Source organism: Gavialis gangeticus, unplaced genomic scaffold, assembly GCF_001723915.1.
Source record: "Gavialis gangeticus isolate Ggan-Ray unplaced genomic scaffold, GavGan_comp1, whole genome shotgun sequence".
NCBI lineage: Eukaryota > Metazoa > Chordata > Crocodylia > Gavialidae > Gavialis > Gavialis gangeticus.
The window spans coordinates 16218866-16234961 of record NW_017729015.1 but is presented as its reverse complement, the minus strand read 5'-3'; the positions used below and the strand labels follow the sequence as shown (position 1 = coordinate 16234961).

The 16096-nt window shown below is 53.6% G+C and overlaps 2 protein-coding genes and 1 pseudogene across 2 annotated transcripts in view; 1 reads left to right on the top strand and 2 right to left on the bottom strand.

Moving 5' to 3' along the window:
* RPL11 (ribosomal protein L11) overlaps window positions 1–4286 on the bottom strand; it is a 10186-nt gene extending 5900 nt beyond the window's left edge. The window contains exons 1-5 of the mRNA XM_019512386.1: window positions 4234–4286; window positions 3491–3641; window positions 2922–3028; window positions 1961–2092; window positions 560–670 (exon numbers count right to left, since the gene is read on the bottom strand). Coding sequence (XP_019367931.1) covers window positions 560–670; window positions 1961–2092; window positions 2922–3028; window positions 3491–3641; window positions 4234–4239 — 507 coding nt within the window. The 5' untranslated portion in view covers window positions 4240–4286. The remainder of the gene's footprint in view (window positions 1–559; window positions 671–1960; window positions 2093–2921; window positions 3029–3490; window positions 3642–4233) is intronic.
* Window positions 4287–7009: 2723 nt separating this feature from the next.
* LOC109294120 (elongation factor 1-alpha, oocyte form-like) lies at window positions 7010–11631 on the bottom strand. Its single transcript, XM_019512385.1, has 8 exons — window positions 11547–11631; window positions 10583–10745; window positions 10155–10334; window positions 9678–9974; window positions 9024–9174; window positions 8684–8940; window positions 7544–7778; window positions 7010–7317 (listed from the first exon to the last, which is right to left on the bottom strand). The coding sequence occupies exons 2-8, from the start codon at window positions 10724–10726 to the stop codon at window positions 7196–7198; spliced, it is 1386 nt and encodes a 461-aa protein (XP_019367930.1). The 5' UTR covers window positions 10727–10745; window positions 11547–11631; the 3' UTR covers window positions 7010–7195.
* A 1673-nt stretch (window positions 11632–13304) lies between these two features.
* Window positions 13305–15962, top strand: LOC109293925 (annotated as a pseudogene).
* Window positions 15963–16096: the final 134 nt, after the last annotated feature.

Here is a 16096-nt window from a genome sequence, read left to right as displayed (position 1 = left end):
CACTGACCATTTCCATTTATTACTTCTTTCCTTACTGATCTGATGATGCAAGATGGAAGCAGCTGCTCATAAAACTCTGCTCTCTCAGCTGGATGCAAAGGGATAATATCAGGGAGTGTTTCCTACCCTGGGGTCAGGCATTCTGTTACTAGCCCCAGCACATTGGAAACTTCAGGAAGTAGGCAAGGAGATATTCTTGAATAGAAATGCTACTGAAGAATACTATTAGCTCACATAAAACACCAGAGTGCAGCTAAACCTGCATCAAGGACCATAATCCCTCTGTTATAGGGGAAGACAATTTTTCAGGTATTTAAGCAGCTAGATTGTGTGGGGGCCTTGGGATTCTACCACAAAAGACTGGGAAACCTGAGTAGTGAGTGTTTTTGCCCTCAAGGTCCCTACATGCGCTAAGGTGCTCACACTGCAGCTCAGTATGCCAGCACACTTTGCTACATTACAAGCTGGGTATGCAAGGCTGAGATGTCACTGTGCTGACTGGCGGTCTCATGGGGCTCCCAAATAGCAAAATGGAGACAAGCACTGGATTGGAAGTTACCTTCTGCTGGAACCAACGCATGGCCTCCTCCTTCCCGATTCTATGCTTAGCCCCGATGCTGCCAGTTTTGCGTTTCTTGTCAGCGATGCTGAAGCCCGGCCTGCCCAGAACCTGTGGAGAACGAACAGCACTTTTTCCATCTGACCACACAGATAGGGAAGCTTTTCCAGGGCTTGCCTCTACATGTAGAATCTTTTTAACTTTCCAGAGTGATGTTTTGTGTCAGCATTTCAAGGAAGTGGGGGGAGGAGGAGACTGAGTCTCTTGAGTGTTTATGGTATCTGTAGATTACTTGTTCACTTGCAGATCAGAAGTTTTAAACTGCGACATGGTCCTGACACTGTTTTAAAGCAAGTTGATAGCCTGGTTCCTAGTGAACAGGCAGCTGTGTACAACATCTCATGGATATGGTCTCAGCAGAGGCAGACTGACAAAGGCTTAAGTGGCTTCTCCTCCAAGCCTTCTTCTTCCCTAGAGAAAACGCTGGTGGTCAACCAGCATCTAACATGAATTAAATAATATCTTCCCACCAGTAAGGACATAACCAGAGCAGTGGCTGTTCAAATTCAGGGTTGAGGTGCATTAGGCTGGCAGTGGACATGGGAAAGCAACATGCAGCCCCTACTGCAACTCATCCGTTGTCTGTTTAACAACAGCAGGGAACATTTCACATTTTTTCCCTCTTCAAACAGTGAGTGCACACATCTTGGCTGTTCTATTCCTTACAGGTTCTTATGGTCATTACAGGATTATCAGTGCTTCCCTTTCAGCAGCTTAAGTGACGTGATCAACAACCATCATGTGGGATTCATTCTTGTCCTCTCACCATGTGCAGAAGTGTGTAAAGTTGAGCAACTTGTTCTATAGGAATGTTTAGCACACAGTACCGGAAGAGGCTAGGGTCAAGCAAATATGGTTTGCACTGGGAGTGAGCTCAATACCACAAACAAGTCCTGGAGAGACTAGGATGAGGATGGAATCCAAAAAAAGTACTCTGATGAAGAAAAACAGCCTAAAGAACACAAAAGGTAGCTCCCCCATATTCAGGCCACTAGCACTGCAGATCCGCACCTCTGGAAATCCCAGAAACCCTCCATTACATGGTTCAAGGTGTAAAAAGAGAGAGTCTCAGCTCATCATTCTCAGAGCACCTGGTGCACCTCAGCTTCACCCATCTCAGACAGGAGCAGCTAAACATGGTACCAGTGAAATGCCATAGGAGCCCAAGGCGTTTAACGTTCTCTGAGCACAGAGCGAAGTGAGGTTGAATCAAAAACTGGTAGTTTTTCCCCCGCAGCTTCACACGCTGAAGAGGACAACTCCAGCTGGCTGGCCCACATCTTTCTCTGCTCTGTCCCCAGTGCATCAGCTGGCAGAGGTACGAAAGAAGAGTGCACCTACCACGTAGAAGTCCAGACCATAGATGCCAATGCTCGGGTCGTATTTAATTCCCAGGTCAATATGTTCCTGGATCCCAAAGCCAAAATTTCCCGTGTCAGAAAAGTTGTTTTTCCTCAACTCATATTCTCGCACCTGGAACGCAAGTACAGTGGGTCAGTTTTCTTGCTAGCCCCGCTTCTTCTTCTGAATCATAGAAAAAGAAAGGTTGGAAGGGACCTCCAGAGGTCCCATCTAGTCCAACCCCCTGCTCAAAGAAGGGCCGTCCCCAACTAGATCATCCCAGCCAACACTCTGTCTAGCCGGGTTTTGAAAATATCCAAGGATGGAGCTTCTACCGCCTCTCTAAACTGACACAGAATCCTCTTAAACAACCATGTTCTCTTGGGAAGCAAGTGACAGTACTTTTCTAGCACAGTAACCTGATGGAGGCCACAGCACCAAGGACAGTAACAAGAGCCATGAGCTGGATAAGATTCTGAACAGCCAACAAGCACTCAGCACCTTCCAGTGCATAGCAGAGTCCTATCAGGCAACCTGATAGCCAGTCAGGAAAAGGCATTTTACACAAATTGCAGGTCATAAAAGCAGCAGAGACCCAAGATATATTTCAGCAGCTGTTCACATGGGCACTACAGGGCTCAGACAGATGCTCTGAAAATCATTAGAACAACCTAAACTGTAACAAACCATGCAATCCTGACAGACGTGATATTTCATCCATGGACTTCACAAACCTATTCAAGCCTTAGGTATAAGTCAGCTAACTTGGAGGCTTACTATGGTGTCCCCTAAAAAGGTACAAGTGCTGTCAAATGCACAGCCTGCTTTGTATACATGAACTCCACTCCACTAAGTCTCCTTCGGTCACTGATGCTGTAGCTTCCAGCTACAACATACACAATATTTTCAGGCTCAGGTTTTTAAATAACTGACATAACAGCTGGAGGAGCCAGCTACTCACCTTCAATCCTTTCTCAAGAATCTCCTCTGCTTTGGCACCACGAACTGTGCAGTGGACAGCAATCTTCTCATTTCTCCTGATGCCAAAGGACCTGACAGTATATCGAGCTGCAAGTGACACACAGTCACAGGGTTATTCCAATACTTGCACGTTCTTGTCTGAGGGACATCTCACTTCAGAAAGACTGAACACAAAAGCTGCAGCACGGATGGATTCTGGGAGGGGAGTGAGGCTGCAGCCCAAGTTGCAATTTGAGAACAAATAAGTTGTCTGCGTTGGTCAAAACAGGGCAAGTGACCAGCATGGGAGACAGAAGCCTCTGTCACACACGCAGAACAGCACAGGCATCTAATACAGACTTCCCTATAGCAACTGCTTCCTCACATTTCTCTCTGCCCCACACCAGCCATTTGCACTGTTCTGACACCAGCCTTGCATGTCGGGTGATCAGAAATAATTCTTTTAATCACATCAGAAGCCAAAAACAACACCCGCTCTCTTCCATCCAACGCCACCTCCAGCTCCTCACATTGAACCACTGAGCTTCACCCCCTCCAACACCGACATACCCTTGGAGAAGACGGGGGTCTGCCCGGTGAGCTGCTCCAGCACTTTGGCTGCCCGAGTGAGTCTGTCGCCGCTTTCCCCAACGCAGATGTTGAGGCAGAGCTTGCGGATGCGCAGCTCACGCATGGGATTCTCCTTTTCACTCTGGTCTTGCTGCAAAGATCAACCGTACCCTTTCACTTTGGTCTTGCTGCAAAGATCAACCACAGGTGCCCGCCCCAGTGGGCACCATCATGGAGCATCCCCAGGCCGCCGGGTGCAGCTACAGGACGAGCAGCTCTCCAGCACCCGGAGGTGCGGTGCTAATGTTTGCTCCATGCAAGGCTCTGGGTCTGCTCCGCACCCCCTCCCCCGAGGCTCTGCGAGTTCCCCAGTGCTTCAGCCCAAAGGGGGGAGGAGGCTGCACCGGCACCAAGACCCCCCCCTCCCCCCGTGCCTACGCAGCACCCATCCTGCCCCTTCCCACGAGCTGAGCCCAGGGCTCAAAGCTACCAGGGATGCAGGAAGGGCAACCGGGAGCCCCGGGAAGGAAGGGAGGGAGTGACAGGGCCGCAGCACCCAGCTGTGCGGCGGGGACGGAGCCTCCAGTCAGGGGGCTCCCCCGCGGCCCATCCCGGCCCGCCGGAAAGCTACGGCCTCCCGGCCACCCCCGCGCAGGCGGCCACCCCGCCCAAGCCCGGCAGGCGGAGGATGGCGACGGATAGAGAAGCCCCACCACCGCCGCCAGCTCTCAGCCACCACTCACCGCCATCTTTGCGGCAAGGAAAAGAGCACGAGCGCCCCGGCACCGGAAGTTATTGCCGCCGCCAGGTGCGGGCCATAGAGAGCGCGGGCAGAGCGGCGCCCAGGCCGCGGCTGCCCCCTGCGGCAGGAGGGCGGCGCTGCACCCTTCGCACCAGCCCGGCTCTTTTTCCCAGGGCACTGGAGAGGACAGAGGGCTGAGTAGCAGGGATCCTGGTTTTCTCCGATTAAAAAAGAAAAAATCCCCAATTTTCGGGTTAAAAAAAAGTAACCCCAAATCCACTTTTTTCCACGATTAAAATGAAACACCGCTACAGATATAGTCCTATATACAGTGTCCCCTAAAAAGGTACAAGTGCCGTCTCAAAAGCACAGCCTGCTTTGCATGCGCAAAATATATACCTACAGATTAGTGGCATTTCATTTTAATCCTGAAAAAATGTGCATTTTGGGTTACTTTTTTAAAACCAAAAATGGGGGATTTTTTTTTTTTTTTAAATCAGTGAAAACCAAGATCCTTTATCCCTAACCAAGATAGCTTATTAGGGTTGCTGTGACCTGGGCACCTCCTGCTCAGGTGTTTCAAACCTTCCTTCCCAGGGGATTTTGCATTTCTGGGGCACTGCAGCCACACACGTGTGCAATCCCCCTTGAAGCTGGCTGCTGCCTAGGCTCCAGGACCCTTGGCCCAGAGATGGCATCTGCCCCGATCCTAGAGATCACAGGGAAGTCAGGCTGGAGGAGCCCTCCAGAGGTCACATCTAGTACAGCCCCCTGTCCCACACTGGATGGAGCAGACAAGTGCTTAGCTAACCTCTTCCTAAAATTACTTGCTCAGCCCTGTCACAAGACTCCTTGCTCAAGGGCATCAAGAGCACCTGAAGCTGCCACACGTGAGCAGGAAGACAGGGACTGCTAGCTGCAGAGATCCAAGGAAGAGGGCTATGCCTCAGCTACAAAGGAAGGCAAAACCCTTGCCGTCCCCAGTAGTCTGCTTGGTTCTCCTTTCTCCATCGCTGAACTGGGGTTTGTGGCCTGAGATTGCCAGAGCCATGAAAAGGCCAGGTCTGCAATACCAGGATCCTTGCAGCACTTCTGAATGCTGTAGGCTGTAACAGTGGGTATTTACTCCCAGACTAGCTGGAAGGAGCAGCACTTAAAGTTGCGGCAGTTAGACAGGTGCTGGGGTCTGTGTCAGCAAAAGTTTCTTGCCTAGACCTGGCCTTTATGCCTCCAAGCTAGGAAGAAAGTAGACTGGGTTGTTTCACAGCTGTCAGAGCCACCTGATGAACGATTCATTGCCAACTGCACACGCTGGGCCACAAAACAGCCCTGCCAGTGCTCTACTGGCTTTCCTGAAGTTCTGCCAAGGCTGCTTGGGCCCAGGCTGGTTTAGCCTTGCTCTTGGGTGCTGCAGCTAGCAAGCCCACCAGGCTACCACAAGAGTTCCCCAACAGCCCCCTGAAAGCTTGCTGATGGTTGTCGTCCCTCTGCTACCTACCAAGTGGTTCTGAAGCAGGAACATGCTGAAAGGAACCATTAGCTTGCTTGGAGGAATGCAAGACTGGAGCCAAATCCAGTTGATGGTTTTCCCTACAGGCATAGCTCTCAGTAGGGAAGCTACCTGTCCTTCACCATCACACCAGAGAGGAGCAACCCACTAGCAGCAAGTCCAGGTAACCTGGGCAGCTGGAAAGCCAAAAGGCTGCAGAGCCATGAGGTACTTTAACATGAGGATGTGAAGGGAAATTCTACATCAAGTTGCACCCAGGTCTCCTTGCTAGGAGCAGAGACTGCCCATGCAGACAAGGGACAGTCTGCTGTGCAGAGGCTGTCAGCAATATAGATGAGCCTTAAGTCACTAGCGTGTCCGGTCCCTCTCGGATAAGTGGAGGCTGGGGCAGCTACTCTGCATTGGCTATTAACATGGGTCTTGCTTCCCCCCCCCCACAAGGTCTGCTCATGGTCTGGCTGTACCCAGGTATGGAAGAGTTTGTTCCCTGTTTAGCATTAACTTAACTTATGGGAGGTCAAGGGTGGAATCCATGGCCTGTCCTCTCCAGCTGGAGCACACCTATTTCCACCAGGCAGGACCTTTCCCCAGAAGTCACTACATTTACTGTCTGCATCCCCCAAATCCAGCAGTGCTTGCTGTAGGGAGTGGCCTGCTGCACCAGGTCACGGCAAGGTCCTGCTCTCTGCCCCAAGACAGAGCTCTCCTGCTCTGTCTGGTCTCCTGAAAGGGCCAGAAAGGAGCAGGGTTCATTTCTCCATGCCCCCAGCTCCCATTACAATGCAGCAGGCCAGTCTCCCCCCCAGCCTTCTTAGTACAAGTCTCACCTAGTGGCAGGGGGCTAGTGAAGGGCTCTTTCTTCAACTCTACAGATTACAGCTCAATCTTTTAGAGAGGCACACTCTCCAGAAGGGTCTTGTGCATTGTAGAATGAGGGCAGCAGTTCTGCCTTTGCCACCCCCCATCCTGTTGCTCCTCCACCGTGTTCCCAAACCCAAGCCCAGCAGCTGACTCTAGTATCCAGCCCCATGACACTAGTGTCCTTGGTCAGAACAGAGCATGAACCAAGTCAAATCCCTGCTTTAAGAAGGGGGCATGGGATGGGAAAGGAGGATAGTCACTCCGCAGCTAGCATCTCAGAAGGCTGCTGTTTTCTTCCTACCAGTGGTCTGTAGTAACTGGCTTGTGGGGGTGGGAAGGAGAGAAGAGAGACTTCCTGCAGAGGGGAGTCACAGACATCTAGAGCCACACTTTTTTCCACTTGCAAAATTTATTCAGGAAATACTGGCCAGGTAGGAAGGGGAAAAGAAAAAAAAGGGGAGTTCAAGTGCAAGTGTCAGACCAACCCATTCCTCTGGTGGTCCCCAGCACCATGAGGGTGCAGCAGCTTGTCCTGTGTGAGCAAGTCCCAACAGCAACCCAGGAGCCACCAGCTCAGGGCATGGCCAGCTGCTCATTTCTTACCAGCCTTCACGGCCGACTTGGTGACTTTGGCTACTACACTAGCCTTCTTCTCCACAGCCTTGATCACACCCACCGCCACCGTCTGCCTCATGTCCCGCACAGCAAAGCGGCCTGTGGAAGGGAGAGACTGTTAAGCAACAGTTTTCTCTGGTCCCTCTCCCCACAGCCCTATGCAGCCTCAGCCCAATCTACTGGCCTCCATGAGCGGCTGCATTGTTACAGCCCTAGCCTCTTTAGCCAGAGCAAGACCTCACAATTAGTGGGCATAGCCCTCTACTAGGGTCAGTTGCTGGGAAAGCAATAGCACAGCTCTTCCTACAGAAGGAAGGAGACGTACCAAGAGGTGGGTACTCGGAGAAGCTCTCCACACACATGGGCTTGCCAGGGATCATCTGAATGATGGCAGCATCCCCAGACTTCAGCGCTGCAGGGTTGTCCTCCAGCTTCTTGCCGGACCGGCGGTCAATCTTCTCCCGCAGCTCAGCAAACTTGCAGGAGATGTGAGCTGTGTGGCAGTCCAGCACTGGGGAGTAGCCAGCAGCAATCTTGCCTGGGTGGTTCAGGATGATGACCTGGGGCGAGAGCAGTGGTTGGAAGACACGAGCTGGCAACAGAATATTCTTCTGCACCTGTATTCTTGCAGCAGCCCTGGTATGGGGGCCAGCTGCTCAGGAGTCCTTAAGTCTGGTAGAAAAACCTCCTAATGTTTTTACCCCTTCCCACAAGAGATGGTCGACACACGGATTTAACTTGACTCTGCCAGCCCCTTCCCCGAGATTAAGTCTGGCTACCAGCTCCTGCAATTAGGCAGTGGCAGCCCCACCACAGTGGGTACTGTGCTCTCCGTTAAGTTTTCAGCCAGCCATTGCCATCTCCAATTAAACTGGGTTGCAGGGAGGAGGAGGGAGCACAAGGCAACAGTAGTCACCATTTACATGGCTCTTGGCTGCCAGGCCAACACCTGCAAAAATCACTCCAGACCAGGAGAAAAATGCTGGAGTGAGGGGCAGCTTCACACAAGCTAGGCGAGAAATTGTAGTACCCCTCAGATTATGCTTCTCAGGCCTAGCAGGGGACAGGAAGTTCACCAGGAAGAGAATTTTCACCAGTAGCCCAGATTAGCAAAGTGCCTTTAAAAAGAAGGGCAAAAAGCAGATGCTGGTGAGTGCTCAGCAGGAAGCTGGCTACTGGAGTGAGATTCTGTGGGGCAAGGTTTTAGGGTCAGGACAGAAGGGGAATGTGACAATGGGTTTAGTCTGAGCTCAAGAGCCTGGCACTGGGACTGTTACCCAAAGTCTGTGGCAGGCACTGCCAGCCAACACCACTTTGAGTAGCTGGTTGCTCAGGGACAGCGTGCAAGAGCCTGCCACAGCCCAAAGAACAGCAGTTACTGGAGAGTCCAGCTTAGGTGCCTCCTGACGCTACTGCCTTTTAGAGTATCTGGAGCCACTGAGTCCATCACATCTCCCCTGCTCACCTGGGAGGTGAAGCTGCCTGCCTCCATGGGCGGGTCATTCTTGCTGTCTCCAGCCACATTCCCCCGGCGAATGTCCTTCACAGACACGTTCTTTACGTTGAAGCCCACATTGTCCCCAGGCAGGGCTTCAGCCAGTGCCTCGTGGTGCATTTCCACCGACTTCACCTCCGTGGTGACATTACTGGGAGCAAAAGTCACAACCATGCCAGCCTTCAAGGTGCCTGTCTCCACACGCCCCACAGGGACAGTGCCAATACCTGGGGAGGCAGACGAGCATCAGGGTGTTGGGCCTACCAAAGCAGCAGCAATGCTAGGGGAGTTGTGTCTCTACTACACTCACCGCCGATCTTGTAGACATCCTGCAGAGGCAGGCGGAGGGGCTTTTCCACAGGGCGCGAAGGAGGGACGATGGAGTCCAGAGCCTCCATCAGAGTGGTGCCTGCCACATTCCCTTCCTTCCTAGTTATCTTCCAGCCTTTGAACCAGGGCATCTGCACAGGAAGGAGGCAAGGCCGAGTGTAGAGACTACCTTGGGTCTGCCAAGATGCAACACCCCACCCCTAAACATCATAAGGAGAACTACTAGTGCCTGCATCCCCCTGCCTTGCGTGTGGCAGGTCAGGCTGGTCTTAAGTGTTTTTGTGGGCAGTGTACCTTGCGGTGGTGCTACAGGGTGGTCTTTAGCTTTAGAAATAGCCTGGACAAGCACTTTTAGGGGGTTGTTTGAATAGGGATAACCCTGACTTGACCAGGCAATTGGACTAGCTGGCTTCCTAAGGTCCCTTCCAGCCCTACTTCTATGATCTGCCAGGAGAGGTTTTAAGAGGAACAGAGAGAGAAAGCCTAGAAGTCAAGACCACCTTTCACCTCAGCTCTCAGCCTGCAGCCCCTGCCCCAGCTCTAGAGCCAGGCTGTGGCTTCACCCCAGTTCATACACCCCATGTCATGGAAGTCATGCCTTGCCTCCTGCCTGCCTGCTGTGCCTCACACTTACTTTGGCACTGGCTTCCAGCATGTTGTCCCCATGCCAGCCAGAGATGGGCACAAAGGCCACTGTGGCAGGGTTGTACCCAATCTTCTTGATGTAAGCGCTAACTTCCTTAGTGATCTCCTGGTAGCGCTTCCCACTGTATGGGGGCTCCGTGGAGTCCATCTTGTTCACCCCCACAATGAGCTGCTTCACCCCCAGCGTGTAGGCCAGCAGGGCATGCTCCCGGGTCTGCCCATTCTTGGAGATGCCGGCCTCAAACTCCCCCACTCCCGCAGCCACGATCAGCACTGCACAGTCAGCCTGGAGTGGGGACAAGAGGGGTGTGAGAGCAGATCCCCCCTGGGAAGTGCTGTCTGGAGGGGATACGACAAGCCTGTAGACCCCCTTGGCCAGCCCCATGTTGAGGCCTCGCGCTGCTGCTGGGATGCTTTGCATAGACCCCCATGGAGCACACCCTTTGCCCCCTACCCCAAGCCTTACCTGCGAGGTGCCGGTGATCATGTTCTTGATGAAATCACGGTGCCCAGGGGCATCAATGATGGTGATGTAGTATTTGGTGGTCTCAAACTTCCACAGGGAGATGTCGATGGTGATGCCACGCTCCCGCTCTGCCTTCAGCTTGTCCAGCACCCAAGCGTACTTGAAGGAGCCCTTGCCCATCTGCCAGGGGGTTTCAGGGCAAGGGGGAAAGAAATCAGATTAACTGACCTCAGTTTAGAAATAGTTGAAAAGAAAAAAAAAAAAAAGTTACTAGGAAACGTGTTGGGGGTGAGGGGGGTGGGGGCAGAAGCCAGAATTACTCTGGATGCTGCTTGCTAACAGCATTTCAGTGCCTGTGAGCCTCTGTGGCTCCAGATGCACCATGCAATTCCCAGCCAGCGCATTCAGTTAAGCAGCTCTAGCCCAACCTCAGCAGCCTCTTTCTCGAACTTCTCAATCGTCCTCTTGTCGATGCCGCCACACTTGTAGATGAGGTGCCCGGTGGTGGTGGACTTCCCCGAGTCCACGTGGCCGATCACCACGATGTTGATGTGAATCTTTTCTTTCCCCATGGCACCAGTTGGAGGTTTCCTACAAGTGAAGGGTATTTAGACTGGCTCCAGAGCCTCATATTTACCCTTAGGACCAGACTTGGGCTCACGTGGGAAGCCCCAACAAGGGGAAGGGGAAGGTACAGGGTGTGCTTGGGAAATCAGAGACATAGCACAGGTAGCTTCAAGGGTTCAGTTCTGCAAGTCTGAAGAGTTATCGCTTGAACTTCTGCTAGCCTTGAGACAGCAGCATTGCCCTCTGCTGTCAAAACTGAGCCACTTCCTTTGAAAATTAGTGTTCCCAGCCAAACCAGCTAAATCAAGTCCAAATCCACAAGTCAGTCCAGGGCCACATGTGGTCCTACAACTGGCAAACATCCTCCACCTCCACCAGGGGCTTCAGACATTTCCAGGGTCTTTTGGCAGGTGTCCTACATGCAGGCCCAAGCCCAGAGGCTTGGGGCCATGAAGCCAGGACAGGGCACGAGAGAGCAGCTGGCAACACTTTGGGCTCTTGCCTATTTATATCTGTGCTGAGGGTTAGGCTGCTGCTCTGTTGCAAGGGTCCCTTTGTGGGCAAGGTCCAGAGAGCAGGGAACAAGCAAGCCCCCAGCCACTTCAGGTGCTGGGACAGTCTGAGAGAGCAGCTATTTTGCTCCAGGTCTGGGAACAAAGTCCGGTCTCCCTCCCCTTCACAGGACACCCCTCCCCACACAGGGAGGGAGGCAGGACTGGGACAGGGAAAAGAAGAACCCAGCATTGCTCAGAGCTGGGCACTTTGCCTTCTCCTTCAGCAGCCCCCTAAGCTTCCCAGATAAAACCCTCCCAGGCCAGAGCTTACCTAGGTCCACAACCCCAAAAAGGGAAGCAAGCTGCAAAGCAGGGAGAGGCCCTGACAGCCCCCTGGCCCTTTTAAACCTGTCCTGGGTAGGCACCTCCCCCCCCCCATCCCAGGCCCAGCACCAATCCCTGGCTCGGATTGATGAGCCACACCCATTCTCAACCAGGTGGGGAGAAACACCTGGAAGAAATAAGCCAGGCTGATTGACAGCGTCCTCTTCTTTCTCTGATCCTAGGGGAAGAGTGGGAATGGAGGGGCACAAGGGGTAGGGAGAGGGGCTGGAAGGCCCCAGCGCCTCCCTTGCAATCATCATCCGAGAGAGCAATACCAATTAGCAAAGACATAGGTGCCAGTGGGGGCTAGGCACAGAGACCAACTCCTCAATAGCACCAAAGATGCACAGCCAAGGGAAATCCAGAGAGAGTCATTACAAAAGATGAGAGATGGGTGGATACGGAGTGATGCACAGGTCATCTGGGGCAATGCACTGGAATGAACCTGCCTGGGTTGAGCTGGAAGGAGGGATCAATAAGGGGAGGTAATAATACAGAGATGCTTCCCCGAAGGCTTGGCTCCGGTGGGCTGAGTTGCTCCGTGGCCTTGCTCAGGACTTTGCTGATTTAGTTGGCAGAGCTGGGTTGTGCCACTCTGCCCTGGCTGGGGGCTAAATGGGCCTCAGCCCCACAGGCTCCCTGGCCCCTTTCAGGTAGAAACATGCGCTCGCCTCTGGACCATTGCCATCCAATGCATAACAGCACTGGGGCCGGCTGTGGAGGGATGCAGCTGGGCTGCATTAGAGAATCTTGCTAAGATACCCACCATCCAGATGCTTTTGCTCCCCACCCGCTGCCCAGCCCCTCGCAGCCTGGCCACAGCTCAACTGCAGAATTGGACTCTCCCTTTCATGCGAGGCGAGCAGAAAAGGGAAGGAGCCTTCCTGACTCATGGCAAGATCATGGTACCCGCTGGCCATGCAAGGCTGATGCCACCTTTCTTGGGCCAGTGGAAGCAGCGAGCTGGGATTACAGAGCTCCCTGGTCTCTCCTCAGCTCTGTCAGCCGCTGGCTCCGTGCCTCAGTTTCCCCAGCAGGAACCGATCACCTGTCCTAGCTGGGCTGAGGGAAGAGCTCAGAGCTGGAGCAGGAGGAGGTAGGACCTGATGCATGAGTCCCTCCATGAGTTTAACCCCAGGACAAGCAAGGATCAGCCACTAGCTGCCTGGGGCTCCCTGGGGGGAAAGGACCCCAGGCGTTATCAGCCTGCTTGGGCACTGCAGGATCTGCCCCCTGCTCCTGGCAGGCCCATGCATAGAGCTCCAACCTCAGGGCTCCTGGGGAGGATCAAGGCAGGTGTGAGCAGCCTGGGTGGGCATGCATCTGCCTTGCTGACCATATCCATTCTGCTCTGCAGTATTCCCCCAGCCCTTTAAACCCCCATGCGTGGAGGGGACAGGGGTGTGGGGCTACGTGTGACCCTGGGTCAGGGTGTTTATGTGGATTCCCAGGGCTAGACCACAGAAGCAGGACGTTGGCTGCTGCAGTTCTTTTGCTTTACCTGTGGCAGGTTCGGGTGTGATGTCTTGTGTTGTGTCAGGGGTGACGGTAGTCTTACGTAGAGTTGGATGATTGATTTGTACGGGATGGTTTGGACACGGATGACCCTGCATCAGGCAGGGGGCTGGACCAGGTGAGCCCTGGAGGTCCCTTCCAGCCCGATTTCTCTATGAAGGAGAGGGCAGGGAGGGGATCTATCCCCAAGATGATGCAGGGTAGGGGCTGTCCCCCAGAGGCACAGTGGAGCATGACCCCCTGCCCCTGGACTGTAACTGGGGTCTCCCCTCTGTGCAGAGGGGCAAGAGCCCTGGGTGCTGGACAAGCTGGAGGTGGAGCAGGAGCGCAGCATCACTGCCAACATCTCCCTGTGGAAGTTTGAGACCAAGTACTACATCACCATCAACGCCCCCAGGCACTGCCACGTCATCAAAAACATGATCAACAGCACTTCGCAGGTGAGGCCTGGGGCAGGTGGGTGAAGGCTGTGTTGGGGAGGGGGCTGCTCTATGCTCCAGGGGGATCTATACAGAGCCCCTGCTATATGTCAATCCAGCCCAGCAGCACTGCATGGTCTCCAGCATGGGGAAGTAACTGTGGGGATGCCCCTGGGGACAGCTGAAGGGGTCCACAGGCCTGTCACATCCCCTCCAGACTTCACTTCCCAGGAGGGACCTGGTTTCATGCCTCCCTTGCCCTGCCAGGTTGACTGCGTGGTGCTGATTGTGGCTGCGGGCATGGGGGAGTTCGAAGCCGACCGCTCTAAGAATAGGCAGACCCACAAGCAGCCCTGCTGGCCTACACACTGGGGGTGAAGCAGCTCGTCAGGGGGGTGTTGAATAAGATGGAGCCCCCATACAGGAATAAGCACTACTAGATCACCAAGGTGATGAGTGCCTACATCAAGATTGGCTACAACCCCGCCATGGTGGCCTTTGTGCCCATCTCTAGCTGGCACAGGGACATGATAGAGGCCAGTGCCAATGTGAGCAGTCTGTGCCTGCCTGTGCAATGGGTGCGGGCACACAGGCACATGCCCCGCTCTATTATTCCCCAACAGACTGAGTCCTAATAGAGCTACTTGAGGGAGGTGCTTTTCTCCTGCCTTGCCACTAAGTGGGGAGGAAGCCCGTTTGCACTGAGCTAATGGACAATAGTAGTGGGCACATGGTATTTTTCCCTGTAGATGTACCTCTGCTTTCAGCCAAGGTTCTCTAGTGTCAAAGCCGTGGAGCTTCCTCCAGAGCAGCTGCTTAGTAGTAATGCAGCACAGCTTCTGCTGCCTGGAGAGATCCATCATTTAGCACTATGAGCATATGGTGGGTACCACGAGGGCTGCAGTACCGCCACGAGGGAAGGTGATGCCTCTGGCACCACGTGGCTGGAAGCCCTGGACTCCATCATCCTGCTTTCCCACCAAACCCCTCTGCCTGCCCCTGCAGGACAGCTACAAGATCGATGGTGAATGGGGGTGACCGAGGCTATGGTGAACTCTTAAAATGGTGCTGTGTGGTGGGGGTGGCCGTTTTGGGAGCAATGAGCTTCAAGGTTGCCAGCAGAATCCAGCTGTCCAGGGGGGAACCAAGCACATGACTTTCCCTTAGCATGTGGGCTGGGGGTCGAGGTACATCAACACCACTGGACCCTCGTCTTTCAAATACTCTGCGTGCACCGAGGGGCTGTGGGTTGAGTGAGGCTTTATTTAAGGCAAGTAAAATCTCACTTATGTAGTGCTTTCCACTAGTCAAGTCCTTTGGATTATAGAGAAGTAAAATTCTCCCCATTTTACAAGTAGTGAACCTGAGGCCTGCAAAGGTGAAGTTGCCTTGCCCAGAGTCAGGCCCGTGTCACTACAGAGCCCTGCTACACTTTCTGGGTGTTTTTGGGATGGGGAGGAAGGGGAAGGTCATTTCCTGAACAGGTGAGATGGCTGTTGTTCACAGAGCTTCCCCTGAAGGAGGATTGCTGGAATGGTCAATTCTGAGTCTGCTCTTAACCCTGGTGTTGCTGCACCGTGGAGAACCTTGCAGGAGACCCTTGGCAAGGAACCCATACGCCCCAGCCCCAGCGTGCCCTGCTTTCTGCTCTCCTTCACATCCCTTTTGCTTCTGTCCACACGAGTCGTCGTCCTGAGCCACCCTGGCCAGATCTCTGCTGGCTCCTTCCTGGTGCTAGACTGCCATACGGCTCACATCGCCTGCGAGTTTGCCAAGCTGTGGGAGAAGACTGACTGCAGGTCTGGCAAGAAGCTGGAGGACAGTCCTGCAGAGCTAAAGTCTGGGGATACTGCCACTGTTCAGATGATCCCTAGCAAGCTCGTGTGTGGACAGCTTCTCTGAGTACCTACCTCACACTCTATTAATGCCCCTTGAAAACCCAGTCCTAGTAGCTGGGTGGAGAAGGAGGATAAGGCCTTCTCAATTGGTGTGTGTGGGTGGGGAACTGTTGCCTTGCTCCATCTACTCCACCAAATCTGCCCCTCTGTCTCTGACAAAGCCAGGGGGCTGCTCCTGTACAAACTGCCCCCCGCACGGGACAAGCCTCAACAGCAGGACAGGCGTCCTTGGGGTTTGCCATCAAGGAAGACAAGGGGTCCTGACCCTGCCGTGCCTTCTCTAACAGGCTGCTTTGCTGTGCGGGACATGACACAGGCAGTGGCCATGGGTGTGATCAAGACTATGGAGAAGGTGGCTGTGGGCACCTCCAAGGTCACCCAGTCTGTGATGAAGACCAGAAGGAAGTGAATACTCTGGTCACGGGGGAAGCAGGTGGCTCACTCGGAGACATCAGCAATGGAGGGCACCCCAAACCCTGCCATCACAGACCAGCATCTGGAGTTGCTTATTCAGGACTGGCTCCTGAGCAACAAAACACAATGGAAGAGCTTCCTCTGGAAAGGTGAGGTTTTTCTGTTCTTGTTCTTAATGTGAGGCTTTCCTTCAGGGTGAGCTGGGGGAGGGGAGGAGCCTGGATAATTCCAGTGTGAATAAACACTCAATT

Coding starts and splice junctions, on each gene's coding strand:
- LOC109294120 (XM_019512385.1), bottom strand. CDS start 10,726: ATGGGGAAAGAAAAGATTCACATCAACATCGTGGTGATCGGCCACGTG. Junction 10,335..10,582: donor TCGAGAAAGAGGCTGCTGAG/GTTGGGCTAGAG, acceptor ACCCCCTGGCAG/ATGGGCAAGGGCTCCTTCAA. Junction 7,779..8,683: donor CAGGCAGCTTCACCTCCCAG/GTGAGCAGGGGA, acceptor CTCTCGCCCCAG/GTCATCATCCTGAACCACCC.